General features: G+C 36.2%; 1 protein-coding gene across 4 annotated transcripts in view; it reads left to right on the top strand.

Annotated features, from left to right (window-relative positions):
* The window catches only part of G3BP2 (G3BP stress granule assembly factor 2), a 46,005-nt gene extending 30,154 nt beyond the window's left edge, over positions 1-15,851 (top strand). For all 4 annotated transcript variants that reach the window (XM_032236849.1, XM_032236848.1, XM_032236850.1 and 1 more), the window contains 6 exons: positions 2,173-2,353; positions 6,387-6,485; positions 8,925-9,027; positions 12,353-12,481; positions 12,639-12,757; positions 13,097-15,851. In XM_032236849.1, coding sequence (XP_032092740.1) covers positions 2,173-2,353; positions 6,387-6,485; positions 8,925-9,027; positions 12,353-12,481; positions 12,639-12,757; positions 13,097-13,363 — 898 coding nt within the window. In that variant the 3' untranslated portion in view covers positions 13,364-15,851. The remainder of the gene's footprint in view (positions 1-2,172; positions 2,354-6,386; positions 6,486-8,924; positions 9,028-12,352; positions 12,482-12,638; positions 12,758-13,096) is intronic.
* Positions 15,852-18,597: the final 2,746 nt, after the last annotated feature.

The following is an 18,597-nucleotide window of genomic DNA, read 5'->3' as shown; positions in this document are numbered from 1 at the left end:
AGGTGCATTTTCCTGACAGGTTTTCTAAATGTACAGAAGATAATTATGTATGTTTGTATGCTTGCTTGTTTTGCTTTGTGGTAGCCTAGATCCCCAATATAAGAGTGATGTGCCCTGTGAGATGCCCTTAGACCCAGCCAACTTCCTTTTCTACTTGGCTTATTGTTAATATATTGTTTTAACTTAAAACAGTTTCTAAACAAATTGTTATGAGTTGAGGGCTACCTGTATTCTGTCCAAGGAATACTTAGAAAATAAAGTGATGGATGTCTGCAGCTCAGTGTTATGGAGTAAATGGACCTGCCCAGAAAAAGGCAGAACACCTTCTGGGTGGCTGGAAAGGGTGGAATATGTTTTCTGAATGGCCAGATTCATTATGATAGTCACTTTCTCATATAAAAATCTAGAAGTGTCCATGTCAGCATTCCAAATATCATCCAGAATTAAATCAGAGTTCAAGACATAACTTTCATCAAAGTTCCCATTTAATAAGATAAACATCTGAAGGCTTCCTGGGTTTCCACCCAGTTGAAAGTTCATGAACTTGTTCCCACATCCACAAGTCCATCACATGGTCCAATCTTCCTCTGCCACGCTGGCATTTCCACCCATCTAGTTCCAGTCAGATGCAGAGGTGCAGAGACAAATAATGACCTTGATTTCTAGAAAGGATTTTTTTTATTTTGAAAAAAAACACATTCTACTCCTACCCCCCTCCCAATTCCCCACTAATGGAACAGCATAGTAAAGAAAGAGAGAAAATGTGTGGCAGGCCAAAGATCCTTAAAAGGAATATGACTGCAGGCCTGACAGGCGGCCTCTCCTCAGAAGAAAAATGTTTCCTGAAAAGAGAACAACATAAAAGTTAACAGTCCATCTGTCTCAAAATACTAATGACCTCTGCATCTTTTTTTAAAAAGGTGTTTAAATTGGGCATCAATAAAAGGAGTTCAACTAAAACTTAATGTTAAATGATGCATAAGATGCATACAATATTTTTTGGAGTATAAGACGCACTGGAGTATAGGGCACACCAAGGTTTTGAAGAGGCAAATTAAAAAAAAGTAGATAGAGGGATAGAGAGGGAGAGAAAGAGAGAAATACAGTAGGTAGGTAGGGAGAGAGAGAGTAGATAGGAAGGTAGATAAAAGGAGAGAGAGAGAGAGAGAGAGTAGGTAGGTAGATAGGTTAGATAGAGGGATAGAGAGAGAAATAGAAGAGAGTAGGCGGGTTGGTAGGTAGAGGGATAGAGAGAAAGAAATACAGTAGATAGGTAGGGAGAAAGAGTAGTTAGGTAGGGAGAGAAAGGGATAGAGAGAAAGAGAGAGAGAAAAATACAGTAGGTAGGTAGGGAGAGAGTGTGTGTAGATAGGTAGAGGGATAGAGAGAGAAATAGAGAAATACAGTAGGTAGGTAGGGGGAGAGAGAGAGTAGGTAGGTAGATAAAGGGACAGAGAGAGAAATAGAGAGAGAGAAATACAGTAGGTAAGTAGGAAGAGAGAGAGAATGTGTAGGTAGGTAGAGGGATAGAAAGAGAGAAATAGAGAAATACAGTAGATAGGTAGGTGTTTCTGCACTTGATCAATGTAATTGTCATCAATCAGTTAAAGAGCTTTCCAAAAAGGGGGGGGGGAGTTTTTGCACTCTGCAAACCTCCCTAAAAAGACCTGTTTTTCATGAAAATAGTCCTGTCCCCCCCCCCCAAAGGCATGAATAGCCTTGAGGGGGCTTGCAGAGTGCTTCTGGGAGGGGGGGGCAAAAATGAGCAAAAACAGCCCCTTTTTTGCAAAAACAGGCCCATTTTTGTCAAAAGAAATTGCATGCATAGCCTTATGGAGGCATATAGAATGCTGCCTGGGGCTGGGAGGGCAATAAACAGCCCATTTTTTGCTCATTTCTGCCCTCCCCAGCCCCCAGGAGCACTCTGAAAGCCTCCATAAAGCTATGCATGGCCATTTTGGTGAAGGAGGCGGGGCTTCAAGAGGCAAAAAATGCTGTATTTGATGTGTAAGATGCACCCAGATTTTCAGCCTCTTTTTTTGAGGAAAAAAGGTGTGTCTTATACTCCAAAAAATACAGAATTGTATAGTAAATTGTAGTATTTTCCCCCCTGAAAATTGGATAATACTAATTTTACATTAATAGAAACATTGAAATATCTGATTATTCCAGAAATGGAATAGAAGAAACATTGGAAGAGTCTTCTCATGAGCCTGAACCAGAGTTAGAATCTGAATCAAAAACTGAAGAACTGAAAACCGAAGTGGAAGAAAAAAACCTTGAAGAACTAGAAGTAAAATCTCCATCCCCACCTCCTGTAGAAACTGTTTCTCTACCACAAGAACCACCAAAGGTTGGTTAAGTCAATATGGTTTGTGTAATTAAATGGAACCTGATAGAAAACTCTTGATTATGAGGGTGCTCTAAATATTTATAATCACATATAAATCTAAAGAGAATGTAGCTTACATTGATAATTCAGTGTTTGTCAGCTATATTGCAGTTGTCCAGCATGTACAAACAGAGATTATAATTACATACTGTCTAAATCCAAGAGGTACATACATATAATTGATAGAGGTTCATAAGTATGTGGAGTATTATTTAGTATTGTTAGAACGTAATATTATGTTAAGGCATATCATTTAATTGGGTGAAAATTTTTAGCATCCCCCCCGTCCCCCCAGAAAAATGTGTTTTCACACCAAGAATTCAAATCTGCTGTTATTTTTAAAATTGCACAATGTTTAGCTTGGTATGGTAAATCCACGTCTGATCATGTACCACAAAAGTCTCTTGTAACCCAAATACTGTTAACTTTATCTTCTAAAAATTACTCAAAAATATTAGCTAAACTTAGCCTTCTGCAACCATAAACTAGCATCAGAAAGCAATTATCTAAGTTGCAAACATGTTTAAGCAAGTTTTATCAAATCTTGTTTTGATTCGTTCTTCGATATCAGCCGACGACTTGCTTCTTGGCCTCTGATATAACTTTCACTTTCTCGTATATACATTCGGCATGACAGGGCCACTGTGATACTTGCATTAATGAACATCTTTATTTCCGTTGTAGTCCATTTGCATGGCAAAGTGGCTCATATATACCTCCAGTTAGTCAGGTCCATCAGAGTGGATGCTTTCACATTGATTAAAGATGTTTTTCCTGCATGTACAGGAAAAAGAATCTCCCAGCACGTTATTGTCTGCATCCCTCAAGTCAATGATCTTTTGCATACCAGCTCTTTCTTGAATATCATCTGAAGACAAGAGTGTCTGGATTATCATTTCATTGAAAGTGTACCATGCTGAGTGCTAAATTGTTGGCTAAACAGCATGTACTGCAGCCTTCTTTTGCAGTCTGACTTGCTGCAGTTGGAACAACACAGGCCTTCAATCCAGGAATATTTTACTTAAATGTCGAAACAGCAAGAGTAGTACACACCAACAATATATTCCACTATCATTCTTAGGTTTTGAAGAATTTTGCCTTTAAAGCCATGTTTTCAAACCGATATTTGACAAAACCTATTTGCAGTTGTCAACAAACATGAAGGTTTTGTAGGGCCAATTTCCAAAAGAGCCAGTTCTGTGGAAAATTTTCCTGTTCTTATTGCCTGTGTGATCCTATATCCATATACTTGATCAGTAGAGAGATTCTTTACAACACTGTCGCTTAGTGAAATGAGAGGAATGAGAGGCTCACCAATTGAAATTCTGGTGAATGAAGGATCAATGTCAAGTTCTGTTGCAGTGCCTAGCATGTTGCCAATTTTAATTGCTAATTTGTTAGAAAAAGTTTTCCCATCCAATTTTGTGATTACGTATCATGGGGTAACTCATTTGTGTGGCGTGCACACACCAACCAGATCAAATTCCAGTCAAGCTTGATCTATACCCCCAGTGCATGTTACCACTTTCACAGCCATTATTAAAATTTGTAGAATTTCCTCCAATGGCCTTTAAGATTTTGTCAAAACTTTCTTTTTCTTGAAATACACCAGATTATTTGCAATCACTTGAGCAGGTTTTCTTGTTTTTGAGCCTTTCTGGAGTGAAATGATAAAAAATATTTTCCACTCTCATCGTCTTGCCACTTTTGCCTTTTGATTAGTCATTTCTGCTTGGGCACATCTGGCAACCAATCCGGTATGATCCAACAGAACCAATCTTGTCTCTTTGACCTTAAACAAAAGCAAATTCCTTCAGTGTTATCTTCATCTCCTTAAGGCAGGTTCAGTTAATGTGAGTTTTTTTGCAGCCAGCAAGAGAGCCAAATTCAGCACAGAGAACAATTTGACATTTGTAGTTGAGGATGTCAAACAATTTGTCAAGTTTCATAGTGAAAGTCTCTTTTACATCTAGCTTTCCTCTACCAAGAAATATGTTTTTGGCTTGATCCCAGCTCTCTTGGTTCTTGTCAAGATTGTCACTCATGAATTTTCAACAGGGGTCACAAAAGAATTGTTCACTATTCCCACTTTTCAAAAACTTTTGATATATGTTTCTTACAAGACTAGCTGCTGGGTAGGTTCTAGCGTCATCACTACTTTGTTCTCTTAACAGTAGGCCAGATCTGAGAATGTATCGCCGTATTGGGAGTTCAGATGGCAACAAAACCCTGCCAGTCCCAATTAGTGTGCTCATTTGAGTGAATGTTCCTGTCTTGTTCTTTTTTTTAGAAGCCATTACATATCAGTTATCACACTTACAGGAAACAAGGCCAGCAGTATTAATACTCTCAGACAAAATAATGTCAAACAAAAAAGAAAGACAGCTGAACCTGTGAAATGAAACAAACAAAAATGTTAAAAAGTTATGATATTTATGTAGCTATTTATCAAGCTCATCTAAATTATATTAAAGTAACCAAAATATCTTTATAATCCCCAAGGCATATCACAATTTTTGAGCACTCCAATGTTTAAAATTGAAAGTTGAATAATTTGACACACCCTAGGATACTATTATGTGCTTTTATTATCATCATAATTACTTCATATTTTTAACTAATTTAGTCTGAAATAATCCAGTCCTAATAGTAATCTCTTGTTGTTGAGTAATAGTTTGTAATATCTGGTTTGTAATGGTAGTAATAGTACTTTGTTTGGCTGTGCAGTCTGCAGGAAAACTTTAAGAACTTTGTACACAGTCCTTAAATTCTTAAATATGTGCATCTTGGTTTTGGTAATTGAAGATTACATGCTATATTTTTGTCTGGTACAGAACATAATATTGTTGCCATCTTAAAGAAAGGTAAAACATCAGGAGTGTAGGGTGAATACAACTTTCTATTATTGAATTTAGCTACCTTTATTGATTCTTACGTTAATCAAAGTTAACTTTAATATTAGCTCAGGATCTCTCCTAATTCAGATTTCACATTTGGTTGAAGATAATTAATAGTACTGTTGTTTAAATGTATTCGTTTAAATTATTTTTGGTGCTACTCATTCTCCAGATTATCTTTGGTTGGGTAATAGTTTGGGGAGGAAAAGCCAAACCGGTGCAAACGCAATAAACAATGAAATAATGAATGTGACACTAACAAAGGCACTTAAGAGGTAAAATTAACTGTGGACATGAAGTCAAAAGTGCAAGGGTAAAAAGAAAGGTTTTCATTTAGTAGTAACAATCAGATACTTTGGTTTCATCTTTACCTTCAGGCAAGAATATTCCAAAGCCAGGGTATCACAACAGATTCCTCAAAGTTTGACATGTCACAGTTTGTAAGCCTAGATAAGTGCTTCTCAGCATGGCAACTTTATGCTTAATATCTTAAGCATGGACTTCAAGTCCATGCAGCTTAAAGTTGCCAAGTTTGAAATACATTGCTCTAGATGATATACATTTTTTCCCCCTGGTACAGCATCTTCTGGTAGATTGTTTAATGCAACATCAGCTCATAAATTGTTTGTAGTATAAATGCTAAGGGTATAGGTATTAAGAACAAGCTATACCTAATACTTTTCTAAAGTTTCCTGTTAGTGATAAAAACCTCTTGATTAATTTTGCTTACGTTAATTGAGTGCTGATACTTTGTTTGCTTTCAGTTCAGGAAGATAAGAGATTGAGAAAGTGTTTTTCACATTATATTTTTATATTTTTAAATGTGCAAATATTAAGTCTGTACTACTTAAAAAATCATAAAAATAATTGAGTAATTGACATCAACATATATTAGTAAGAACATTTGTAACCTTATGTGATGAACCTAACAATGATGCTTGTTTATCTTGCACAGTGAATACACTGAAAATACATTGTTCTAATTAATTTTGTCAGTTGTGGATTAGAACAGGAATGTTTTCATAAACCAGATTTTACTTGAGGAATGCCAATAGTCAGCCATAATCAGTAGACCAAGTTTGTTGCATTTCCCGTAGGCTTTCTCCTGGGCTTCAGTGACCAGTAAAAACCTGCCTCCTAGTGGTACTATTTCTTCTTCTGGAATTCCAAGTCATGTCAAAGCACCAGCCTCACAGGTAACCAATCTGTGGATGCCTTAGGTTATTTTCTTGTTTATGTCTGAAAACTCTTTCATTATTTTTCATATACAGCTGACTCTACTGTATTTGTTTGCAGGCTGCAATAATGATCTGATAGCACAGTCATTGTGAACATTTCAAAAATGCTTGTGAAAGAGTAGTGGAAGATATCTGGAAATATTAGGGAGGGAATAGAACTGCCTTAATAGAAATCTAGCTAACACATTCCAGGAACAATTTACATAATTCAGAATTCCTCATTTCTTTACATATATCTCAAGCAATTTGAAGAAAGTTAGAAAATTGTGCACATACAGTAATTCCCAATAGATTATTTAGCAAAATACTTAAATAAAGATTTGTGGCTAAATATTAATCTTCATATATTCATATTTAATATTTGAAAAATATTTTTCTTATTAGAAAAACATAGTTATGGTTTATATCATTGTTGCTGTTTATTTCCTATACTAGTTCTGGAAACAGCAAAGCAAAATCTGTATTTTCTACATATCCTCTGCAAGCTAAATGTTTGTGTGAATGAAGTTAATAGTATATTTTTCCAACAAAAAATATTAGAATTTCCTGATAAAAAGATACAGTTTGGTCTAATAGTTAGGGTGCTGGCCTAAAAATCAGCACTTAAACACTGATTATTAGGCCCCTGCTAAGCTGATTTTGCATCAATCATGCTGTCTTAGCACAATCAACAGAGATGAAGTTTTTTTTAAAAAAAAATCATCGCTAATAACTAGTTTGCATAAAGTCTCTTTTATGACGTTAGTACAGGAGGGAATTAGTTCTGAGTTAGAAGGCTTTGTTTGCATTTTTGATCATTTTCAGAAAGAAAAACAAGTAGCCATTGACAAACCTAGATTAGAATTTAGATTACTACTGGTTGTGTACTATATGTTACAGGTAATGTTTATACCAATGAGTTAATTCTGTTTGATGACTTAGGATTGTATGGTTTGGGATTAATAGTAAACAACATTTTCCTGACCTCTAAATAATCTATAATTAATCTAAAACGTGTGTGTGTGTGTGTGTGTGTATTGAATATTATGTATAATAAAGTGTCCCAAACTTCCTCATCATAGCACACTACTGGGCCTTGAGCCATTTGGTACTGGGCCATGGAAGAAGCGAACGTCCTTGCGCAAGCATCCCCATTTGCATGAGCAGCAGGCAAACACCTGTGTATATGCTCCATTTGAACAAGTGGCAGGCACAAGTGCCCACAGCTTGAGCAAATGGAGCTGCGTGCATGCTTTCCTGCTACTCACATGGAACCATTCCCTATTCCACCCCACCCCCCCAAGGGACCACCTAAAAGCTACTTACTACCTGGTACCAAAGGTCCAGTGTCCATTTCTCACATGCCCCACGATCGCATGACTGCATTTTGAGCACTCAACAAACAGGCTTTTATGGTCATTTGAAGCATCCCATTCCAGCATTCCATTTACTTCCAGTTTTCAGCAGAAACAGCCCATAGCAAACAATGGATTTGCTTTATGATTGTCATAAAAGTAAAAATGTATCTGCTCATGTGGTGACTTGCTTTACAATAATCATAGCAGGCTCCACTATGGTAGTAAATTGAGAATTATTTGTATGTTATTTCATGCATTAATCTGAAAATTAATGTAACCAAAGAGCAATGTAAATTATACATGGTGGAAATATAGTTGTTTTTAACAAATAATATGCCTGGATGACCTGAGGATATACAAGTTGCTTGATCTAGAGCCTAATTGTTTAAAGTAAATATCCCCCAAAAAAAGAAATAATCTGCAATGAGATTAGAAAAAAAAATCCCTCCTCTTCCTCAACTTCAGAATTTCTAGAAAGAAGGTATTTGCAACTATAAAATTCCAAATTTATTAGCAGGAGGATAAGAAAGAAAATACTCCCAACTTCTGAAATTTCTTCTCCTTAATATCTTCCCATTCCCTCTGACTGGCTTTAACTTGGTTCTAGTGTAATGTAATTGCTTCTTCCTATTTTTATATTGGTTACTTGCCTTTGTGATAGATAATTTGGCTTTTACAAGTTTCAGTTTCACTCTGGACTGAAAAAAATGTATGATTCCAAATACCTCATATACCCATTTTGTACATGTACGGGATGATTAATATTTTTCTTCTGAAAGCAATACATAACTACTTGCCTATAGGGCAAAATAATGAGAAAAATGTAAAAATTTCTCATAAGGCTAATATTTTAGTTCCAATCAATATGAATAAAATATACATTAGACATGGGTTACCAGGCATTTTGTTTATGATTTTCTTAGCTTGTAGAGCAACAAACCATCTAAGTATTGAAAATGTAGAATAAATAGTTAATAGGGGGGTTGTAGTACCACATAATACACAATGCTCATGTTTTGAATTTTATTATCTTATCTAATTATCTAATTTTTTTTTCCAGCAAAGAATCGAAACAAAATCCGAAAACCAATCCCAATCACCTCGTGTACGTGAACAGCGTCCAAGGGAGAGACCAGGTTTTCCATCAAGGGGACCCAGGCCAGGTATTCTTTCAATTCGTTGTGAATTTCCTAGATTTCCATGAAGATCAAGTTATGAATTTTCACTTAAAGATTATAGACTGAATACATGCAAGTAAAAACAACAACAACATAGAAGTACCTTTTAGGTTAGGTTAGGTTAGGTTAGGTTTATTCAACTTGTATGCCGCCCTATTCCCGAGAGACTCAGGGCGGAGAACAACCATGGGGGGAGGGGTACAAATAACAACAATTACAGACAAACAAATTAAAATATAAACAACAGTCGCAACATTCGAGTGGGGCCAGAAGATTCTTCAGCCCCAGGCCTGCCGGAACAACCAGGTCTTAGTGGCTTTGCGGAAAGCCGGAAGGGTGGTGAGGGTCCTGATCTCAACGGGGAGATCGTTCCAGAGAACCGGAGCAGCCACAGAGAAGGCCCTCCCCCGAGGAGTTGCCAGCCGACACTGGCTGGCAGATGGAATTCGGAGGAGGCCTAGTCTGTGGGATCTAATAGGTCGTAGTGGGGGTAATCGGCAGGAGGCGGTCTCTCAAGTACCCAGGTCCAATACCATGTAGGGCTTTTAAAATTAGGTGGGGGGTAAGGACTGTTCATGGATCATTGGAGATTAGGTGAGAACTAAATGTGCTAGAATGAAAGAATATAAAACAAAATATTATTAAGTAAATAAGTATGCTAGATAAGAAAAATAAATAGGGCTATGCAAAGCACTTTTCAATTTTACTTTCAATCTATAATTTTATGAAACTTAGAATCTGAAGATAGAATCAGTGTTCTGAGTATCAAACGGTTTGTTTCATGTGTTTGGAAGCATTCCAAGTTTAATATGTGTTACATCATGTTTGTAGTTCCCCCAGAACACTTTGCACTCATGACAACTTGATTTTGCCAGATGTTCCATGAAATTTAATTCATAAAACATTTCAAAATGAACCTTTTGTAAACATAACTTGAGTGACCCTAATCTAACAATATAGTGATTTTTAAAAATATTGTGATAATTCAGGAAGTCCTTGTTTAGTGATTGCTTCATTTAACAACAGTTCACAGTTACAACAGTAATGAAAAAAATAATCTTTTCAGATCTGTAAAACAAAGGAAAGCTGAAATAAGAACACAAGCATATTGGTGGTTTCATTTAGCAGCTGCTTTACTTAATGACCAAGTTACCAATCCCAGTTTTGGTCAATAATGAGGACTACCTATAATAAATTTTTGAGTTCCTTGCTCTTTTAAAAATTTCCTTCGTGAACATAGTTCAGATTTATAATCTTATGCAACAGCTGAACAGAGCCTTAAATAATGTTGTTTCTGAGTAACAAACTTGCATTAGATGTCAAATGAAATTGACAGTGAAAATCACATGAATGCTATATGAACTGCACAGAATTGTTCTGCATAAATATATGGAACAAATATATTCATGTAACTATATCTATGTTTACTGGAACAGTTAGGACCCTATTTGGTATACTGGTTAAGGTGCCAGACTAGAAATCTAGTCCTGCCTTAGATCTGAAAGCCAGCTGAGTCACTGGGTGAGTCACTGTCATCAGTCCAGTTCACTTCATGTTGTTGCTGTGGAGAAAATAGGAAACTAGGAGGAGGAAGGAGTATTGGTTATGTTTATCACCTTGCTATTCATAGAAATAATAAAAATGAGATAAAAATATAAGAGAAAAGAACAATTCAGTTGTTGAAATATTAGGGAATATAGTTTTATGGCCCTTTGTGTAATCAAAGTGCGTAAACTGCAACTTGTGAGGCTAAGTAAAAACTGCAATAAAAATCTCTAATAGCAGATAAAATATACTGTAGGGTCATAAGAATTTTTCTGTGTCAGAAAAATTAGGCTGCACTGCTAGATAGGTATCTTTTTTAATGACCTTTATAGCTTTTTTCATTGATAACAAAATAAGCAAGTCTATTAAACATATTTTTACAGAATATGTATAAAACATTTTTATAAAAAAATACCAGGGGAGGCTCACAATGATTATATGCACCATATGCTTAGAAAAAGCTGAGTTCAACAACTTTTACAGTTAAAAATATAATATTTTTGTTTTGGATTTTACATGATTCTGGCAGTGAAAGTTATGAAAGGGACAGGAATTATGAAGGTCTATCCTCCCTAATTATTTCCAGTGAACATTATTCGGCCCTCCAAAAATTAGAAATGTTTAATTTTAAGCTCGCAGTTATAAGAACTAAATAATTCCTGTAAAAATAGAAATTGGGCTGAAATTGGACAAACATTTTCATTTATATTCTTCATATCCTTGTATATAAATTATACTTCCTATTTAACTTTAGTAGACTAACAATGTATTTAAGCAAATCAATCAATTTTGAATAAATGAAGCTAAACTTTTTACAGGCTGTCAGGTTTGGCTGCTGCTAAAGTAGCTATTTGAATCATGGCCAATAAGGTTTGAAGCAGATATGCATAAAATTTTGTCTCCTGATTTGTCTATTGGTCCATCTCATTATACTTACAGGCAGCAGCTCTCAAGAGCTAAACATATTTTTTTTTCTATTCTACTAGTAATTGTCCTTGGGAACTACAAAGCCAGATATTTTCACCCATAAGTTTCTTTGTAACCAAAAAGATTTAGCCACATATGTTTTATGTATGGTAATAAGCCCTTACTTTGAGGGAGCATGTGTAGTGTTCTACTGCCGAAAAGAAAATAAATCCTCTTCCAAAGTTTTCCTGATTTCCCCCCTCTTCTGTGGCATTTTATTTCTTGTAATTTCATGGCTGATTCTATCTACAAGATACAATTATTAAGTAGAACAAAAAGAAGCTTATAGAATTCCTTGGCAATACTTGTTTTGGCTATCAATAAAGGAAAATATTTGTAGCTCAGGGTTGAAATGAGGGGTCTGAGCTTGCTTGTTTTCTTGCAGATGTTTCATTATCCAAACTAGGTAACACCATCAGTGCTAGCAAGAATTGGGGTTAGCTATCAGTTTATATTCTAGTGTCTTGCCCTGTCAGTGTTGATTAAGCTGTTTAATGTTGGCTTCTTTGGCAGTTTCTTGATTGGGATATTGCTTACTTGATTATTGATCTGATGTTAATCTATGCTGATCTAGGGACTGATAGCTGGTGGAGCAATTGTTTTGGGTAGATTTAAATTTATTAGGAAACCAGTAAAATTATATCTTCATTATTATTCTCTTTTGAGATTTTCAGAAGTTTTTCTAAAACATATTTGAGTCTAAAACAAGAATTATATGATTGAAATATAAAATTACCATTTTGTATGCTTGTTAAAAGATAAGATTTTACATTAATTTTTCATGTTTTCATTACCATAGGCCGGGGGGATATGGATCAAAATGAATCAGATAGTCGTCGAATAATTCGATATCCAGATAGTCACCAGCTCTTTGTTGGCAATCTGCCACATGACATTGATGAAAATGAACTGAAAGAATTCTTTATGAGTAAGTAATTTCTCTTTTATTTTGCTATGAAGCCTAGTGGAGAGATTTTTAAGCCCTATTATAATTGAAATATTAAACTGCTTCTATAAGTAACATGTCATTTCTGTCTAATCCATGAAATGCATTTTCCCTAATCACCAATGTTATACTTTTACAGGTTTTGGGAATGTTGTGGAACTTCGTATCAATACAAAAGGTGTTGGAGGAAAACTTCCAAACTTTGGCTTTGTGGTTTTTGATGACTCTGAACCAGTTCAGAAAATTTTATTGGCCAAAGTAAGTAACTTGACTATAGTCACTGGATAGTGATTACCATAGGGAATTTAGTTTGAATCAGTTCTGAAATTTGTTTACAAGTCCTATATTGGTCTTCTATTAGCAGATTTCTCTAGATGAAGAAAAAATAGTGAAATTGAAATATCTATTCTTGAGAAATAATTGATTGCAGGATGGAGTGAATGTTTTCCTAGATCCATTGTTTCAAGTTTAAATATGGCATTGATAAATTTTGAGCTAGAACATGTTTTTCATATAAACTATTATTGGCCTGTGGCTTTTGGATATACAACTAACTAAGCTTTTTGGTATTACCATTCTTCCCTCTCTATTTAAAAGCCTATAATGTTCCGGGGTGAGGTGCGTTTGAACGTAGAAGAAAAAAAGACCAGAGCTGCTCGTGAAAGAGAAACTCGAGGTGGTGGTGATGATCGCAAGGATATTCGACGCAGTGACAGAGGGGGTTCACGTGGCATGGTGGGTGGTGGAATGATGCGAGACCGTGAAGGCAGAGGGCCACCTCTGAGAGGAGCCATGGCCCAGAAGCTTGGCTCTGGAAGAGGAACAGGGCAGATGGAAGGCCGATTCACAGGTCAACGTCGCTGAAGATCCATTGTTGGCAGGCAGTCTTGACAGTGATACGTTATTCGTCATGTTTGCATTTTTGTTAATTTTCTGGCTTTGGAATGTAACATAGCCTTTTTTTTTATCATTTCTTTGATGTGAAAGACATCCTTTGATCACCAGGTAAATTGTGGTGGACATTCTTTTCCTAATTTCATGACAAGTCATAATGTTAATTTATAAATTAGACTTGGGGATTAGGGACCGAGAAATGATCATTTAAACTTTCTGCAGCAACAACAAAGGACAGAGGGTATGACTAATTGAGTTAAGGTCTTTCCAATGTGTTAAAATCTTTCTGCTGCACATTTTGTTTAAGTGTTACTGTTGGAAATGCAAATAGTGCAATCTTTGAATTGGAAAAGCTTGCCCCCCCCCCTCTTTTTTTCTTTTAGAACTCTTGATTCCAAACAACTCATGTTTTGTGAACTTTAAACGCACTAATGGGTACCTGCCTCATCTTACATTGACATCTGCTGAAAGCAGCAAGGAAAAATAATAGCTTGTGAAACAATGCGGGCATCTGCTCTGCTTGCTGTGACCAATATATGTACACATAAACTTAACAAGACTAAAAATATGTTCCAGAAGGAAACCATTTAGCTGTAAACACAAATGTAAAACTTCAAAAATCATAGTCCTGAATAGAAAAAAAAAGGTTTTTTCTTTTGTAAAAGTCTTATGAGCTTTCTGCCTCTCTGTAAACGGGGATGGTTGATTGCTCAACACACTCCTCTTACCTTTTCCCTTTCTGTAAGCAGTGTACAGTGAAAAATTGTCTTTACTGTATTGAGGTCTCTGGTAATGTAATAAGCATGATGGTGCCTTCTATTAAATACATCATTCCAGTCTTGCTGGTGATTTTGTACAGTATAGTGTATGAATGGCTGTGCTGCAAAACTTTAACAGCTGTAAAAATGTTTATAAAATCATTGTATAAAATTGCAGTATCTTTAAATCAGTAAAGGCTACTGGAATATTACTTGCCTAGCTCTATAGTTAAGTTTTTGAAGCCTTTGAACAAAAGAGGTATTAAGTGGTAGATGCTTTTTAAAAATTGAAGTTTGGTTATAGAATTGAGTATTCCTTTTGCATAGACAAGTCCAAAGTTAATTAAGTGGGGGGGGGGGTTGTTTTAAGTGTACTCCAGATAACATATTTAACATACAACTTGTTACACTGAAGGATACTGCAATTTTCATAGAGCAGGGAAATCGCTCAAATACTTGCTACTTTCAATTTTTGAACTATCACCCATTTTGCACAAACTTTGAAGTGACTTTGCCTACAAGGCTCAGATTTGTACATAGAGGGAAGATCTCTTCTTATGTATTTGGACTTGGTGGAGCATCTTGCGTTTGGGTGAGAGGTTTGCTGTTTCCAGTTCCTGTTTGCATAGATAGCACATTCCAGAAAACCGCAGATGTAGCGAACAGAACTCCCCAGCTTCATGCTAGACAGTTCAACAAACCCTCACTCAGGTTTATTCTTGAAGAGGGGAGATAAAAGCTTGTGACCGTTCAGAACTGCTCTAAACATGGAAGACCTCATATGCTACGATGTAACAAAAACCTGTAATGCAAGAAGCATTTGGTGAAACCAACCATTTGTTGTTTCCCAAAAATGTGGAAAATTTTGCCTGTAGGTTGAGGTGTGGAGTAAGTTTATATTGTTTTTTACTCCCCAAATTGAGATCTTCCATGTTTGATGGTAAGTCTTGCACTATTTTCATACACTTTCTGGGGTACATTTCTCTATTTCCATGTTTATGTGAGGGGAGGGGCCGTGCTGAATTGTTTCATTTTCAGATGATACCTGGATATGTAGTACTTGAATGCTTCTACATGAACTATGTTGAATTCGAAACCTTTTTTTAAACTGCTTTTCTCAACAGGCAGTTCTGTACCAGTGTTTCAGTATTTATATTTGGCTTTTTAGTGCTATAATATTGCCCTACCATCTTCTGTAAAACTGTTAAGGCAAACAGCACTAATGGAATAATGATAAATAATGTAATGACAATTAGAGGAGCTACCTAGCCATTGAGCTTTCCAGTTTGCTTCTTTGAATGCCATGAAATAACTATTGGAAGCATACACAGATGTTTACATGGTGATTGTTCACCTACTTAATAGTGGATACATAGTGTTCTTGTCCCTCTTTTCAATAAATGTACCTCTAGAAGAAAAGAACAGATCTCTTTGACCTATTTTATTGCTGATTTGTTGATATAGGTAATATTGCTATTGTTATAGTCCTATGTCAACAAACTTGCTTTAATCATCTTTTGGCTTTAATAGGTATGCAAACAAATGGAATTACCCTCTTTATTGCTGTAATGTGTTGAGCATTATATGCTAGTAGAACCTAGTTTAATTGTTGCAGGTGGAAAATATTTACTTTTAAGTTTCCATTTTTGAATGTGTTTTGACTAAACATACTAATAAACTACTGATGTCTGCAGCATTTACAAATGGTCCAGAATTCTCTCTCAATGTGATTTAGTATTCCAGTTTAGCAACTTTCTGGCAGGTAGTCATGCTTTGGTGATGTACAAAACTGCCTCATCCACATCATTTAATTCTGAACTATGGTACAGCTTAACAATGGTAATTGGGACGGGCAACTCTGTTGCTAAGCAACAGTCTTTAAAGCATAACATCATATGACTGTGCCTGATTTATAGTGGCAGTTGTAGCAGTCTCGGCTACTGTTAGATAAATCCTAATGGTTGCAGCATCCCACCATATCTCTGATTTCCCCATTGTTTGTGTCAGATGTTGGCAGTGACAACCATAAAATGTGATCGTATGAATGTGGAATCGACAACCATAATAAATCCAAGCCAGTTGTCAAATGCCTAGATTGTGATCATGTAATCACAGGGACACGAAGACAATAACTATGAGACCCCTTCACAAGGACATCTTATTCAGCTGGTTGTCAACAAGAACTATCTGTCTAAATTCCTGTTGATTGCAGACATTTCATTCTATATTTAACACAAATGCTAAAATATTTCTTTTTTATTAACTCATTGCTGCTTACAATTTACTGTTTTTATTTTCTTCAATAAAATCAGGCATCTTTTCAAATTTACTAGATGCTTTGCAATGATAAAACAGCCGAAACTTGACTTTAAAAACCAAAGCAGGTACAAAATGATCACTTAATTATTCTACACTGCATATCACTTGTGCTGGTGAGCTCTCATTTCTGTATTGCTGTGGTTATTTCATATGATTAGTTTGTATGTTTTTGATGATGTGCCATCCAGTTTGTATCAGTATTTAGTGATCAACTACATGGATTTTTCCCAAGTAATCTGTAACGTCCCTGAGGCTATACACACTGTTCTTGGAACAGAATATAATCTATTCCCAGCCTGATTCTTTAGATTTTGTAAAGGTGCATTTGCTGCTGTAGTTGAGTCCATCCATCTTGAATTGATCATCACCATGTCTTTCTCAACATTGTAAAATTCTCAAGAGAGCTAGACCTTCCCATAATGTGTTGAAAATATGATAATTTGACCTTCATCATTTGGGCCTTGAGGGAGTTTTTGTGAGTTTTCACTGGCTGTTAAATGATATATTTTTCCACTTCACAGAAGATGAGTAGCTAAAGCAGTTCTTTAATTCTATTGTTTGACACCTTGATTCTTGTGGGATTGCAATATATGTTTGGCACCTGATGAAACCGTGACTGATTATGTGTATTTAAAATGGCATGCAAAATTGTTTCTTTAGATGAGAATCATTTTAGTAGATACATCTTTACCAAGAAAAACTAAAAATCTATTCAATGAGAATTTAAATTATATTTCACGAGGTCTATGAAATTGATTACAAATAGTCCTCAATTTATGACTGGGTGCTTAATAGCTATTCAAAGTGACAACGAACTTACAACTCAGTTCTGAGGTTAAGGCGGCTGCAGCCTTCCCACAGTCATTTGCCTTTATGACCAAGTGCCTCCTCCCTGCTTAGTTGCCTCCACATAGTGTACTCAAGCCTTTCCCCTTATACCGGGGAAAGCCTTTACTCAGGCCTTTCCCCCATTATGCCCTACAAAATTTTCCTTCACTGGATCCCTATAGGCTTTCCCCCATACGGGTCATCTCAGGCCTTCCTACCCCACCAGATCTTTCCAGCCTTAAATCTGATTCCTACCTCGCCAATCTCCATAGACTCATCTAGGACAGTCCTCTAGAGGAGGGGGAGGCCTGCTGTGGCCTAAGAGTTGGGAAGCAGAACACAGGGTGTCTTGGGTTGGGAGAGGCCTTAGAGAGCCCAGGGAAGTGGCCTGCACTAAGCCTTAGGGGGCCTCTCCCTGAGGGGGAAGCACCTGTACTCCACTCAGTGACCCACATGTTCATTTAACAGCTTCATCGGGGGAAAGAGCAAAGAATAATGGCCATTAAGCAAGCCTGTCTCAATGCCTATCATGACATGTTTGTAATGAGAAGGCTTCATTACAGTCATATGTTAAGGACTATTTGTATATCTTATGCTTTATAGCTGCATATGGAATGTTTGGTGTTATCTGAGTTTGGTTGTTTCCTTGCAGACATTACTCAGCTAGGTAATATCTGAGTGTTAACAGCCTAAACAAGGAACAACCAAGGAGAAACAACACTGCACCAAAACTAGCAAGGAGAACTATATACAAACAAGAAGCAAATCCCACATTCAGTAACACTGAAGATGTTAGCTAATTGGGTAATGAAACATCTGCAAATAACCAAGCTCAGAAGCAAGGACTCCACAATTTAACTCTGAGTTGCACTTATTATTTTTATTGCATAAGACTTGCTTCATATACTCACTATAGTTGAGTTTTGTTTTGCTTCGCTGGTTTGTCTTGCATGTTTTTTTTTCTTTCATTGTGCTCAGTTTAGTTTTCTGGCAATTATATAAATATAGTCTGCTCCTAATCTCCTAGTCTAGTTTGCAGATAGACATAGATATAGAATCATAGGGCTGGAAGGAACTTTGGAGGTCTTCTACTCTAACCCCCTGCACAAGGCAGGAGACCTTATACCATCCTGTGGGATTTCATGGTGATGTCTCATTTAAGTATTTAATCTGGCCTGGCCATCCTTATCTCTCAAGGGCAGCCAAAAACAATATTTAAACATTGGAAAATTAACCATATCCTGAAGCTAAATAATAGACGGTATGGATGGTTTTGCCTAGACTTAACTGCATACTTTA

Source organism: Thamnophis elegans, chromosome Z, assembly GCF_009769535.1.
Source record: "Thamnophis elegans isolate rThaEle1 chromosome Z, rThaEle1.pri, whole genome shotgun sequence".
In the NCBI taxonomy this organism is placed as follows: domain Eukaryota; kingdom Metazoa; phylum Chordata; class Lepidosauria; order Squamata; family Colubridae; genus Thamnophis; species Thamnophis elegans.
Note: the sequence above shows the minus strand (reverse complement) of the source record. Positions and strands in the feature narration are given on the sequence as shown.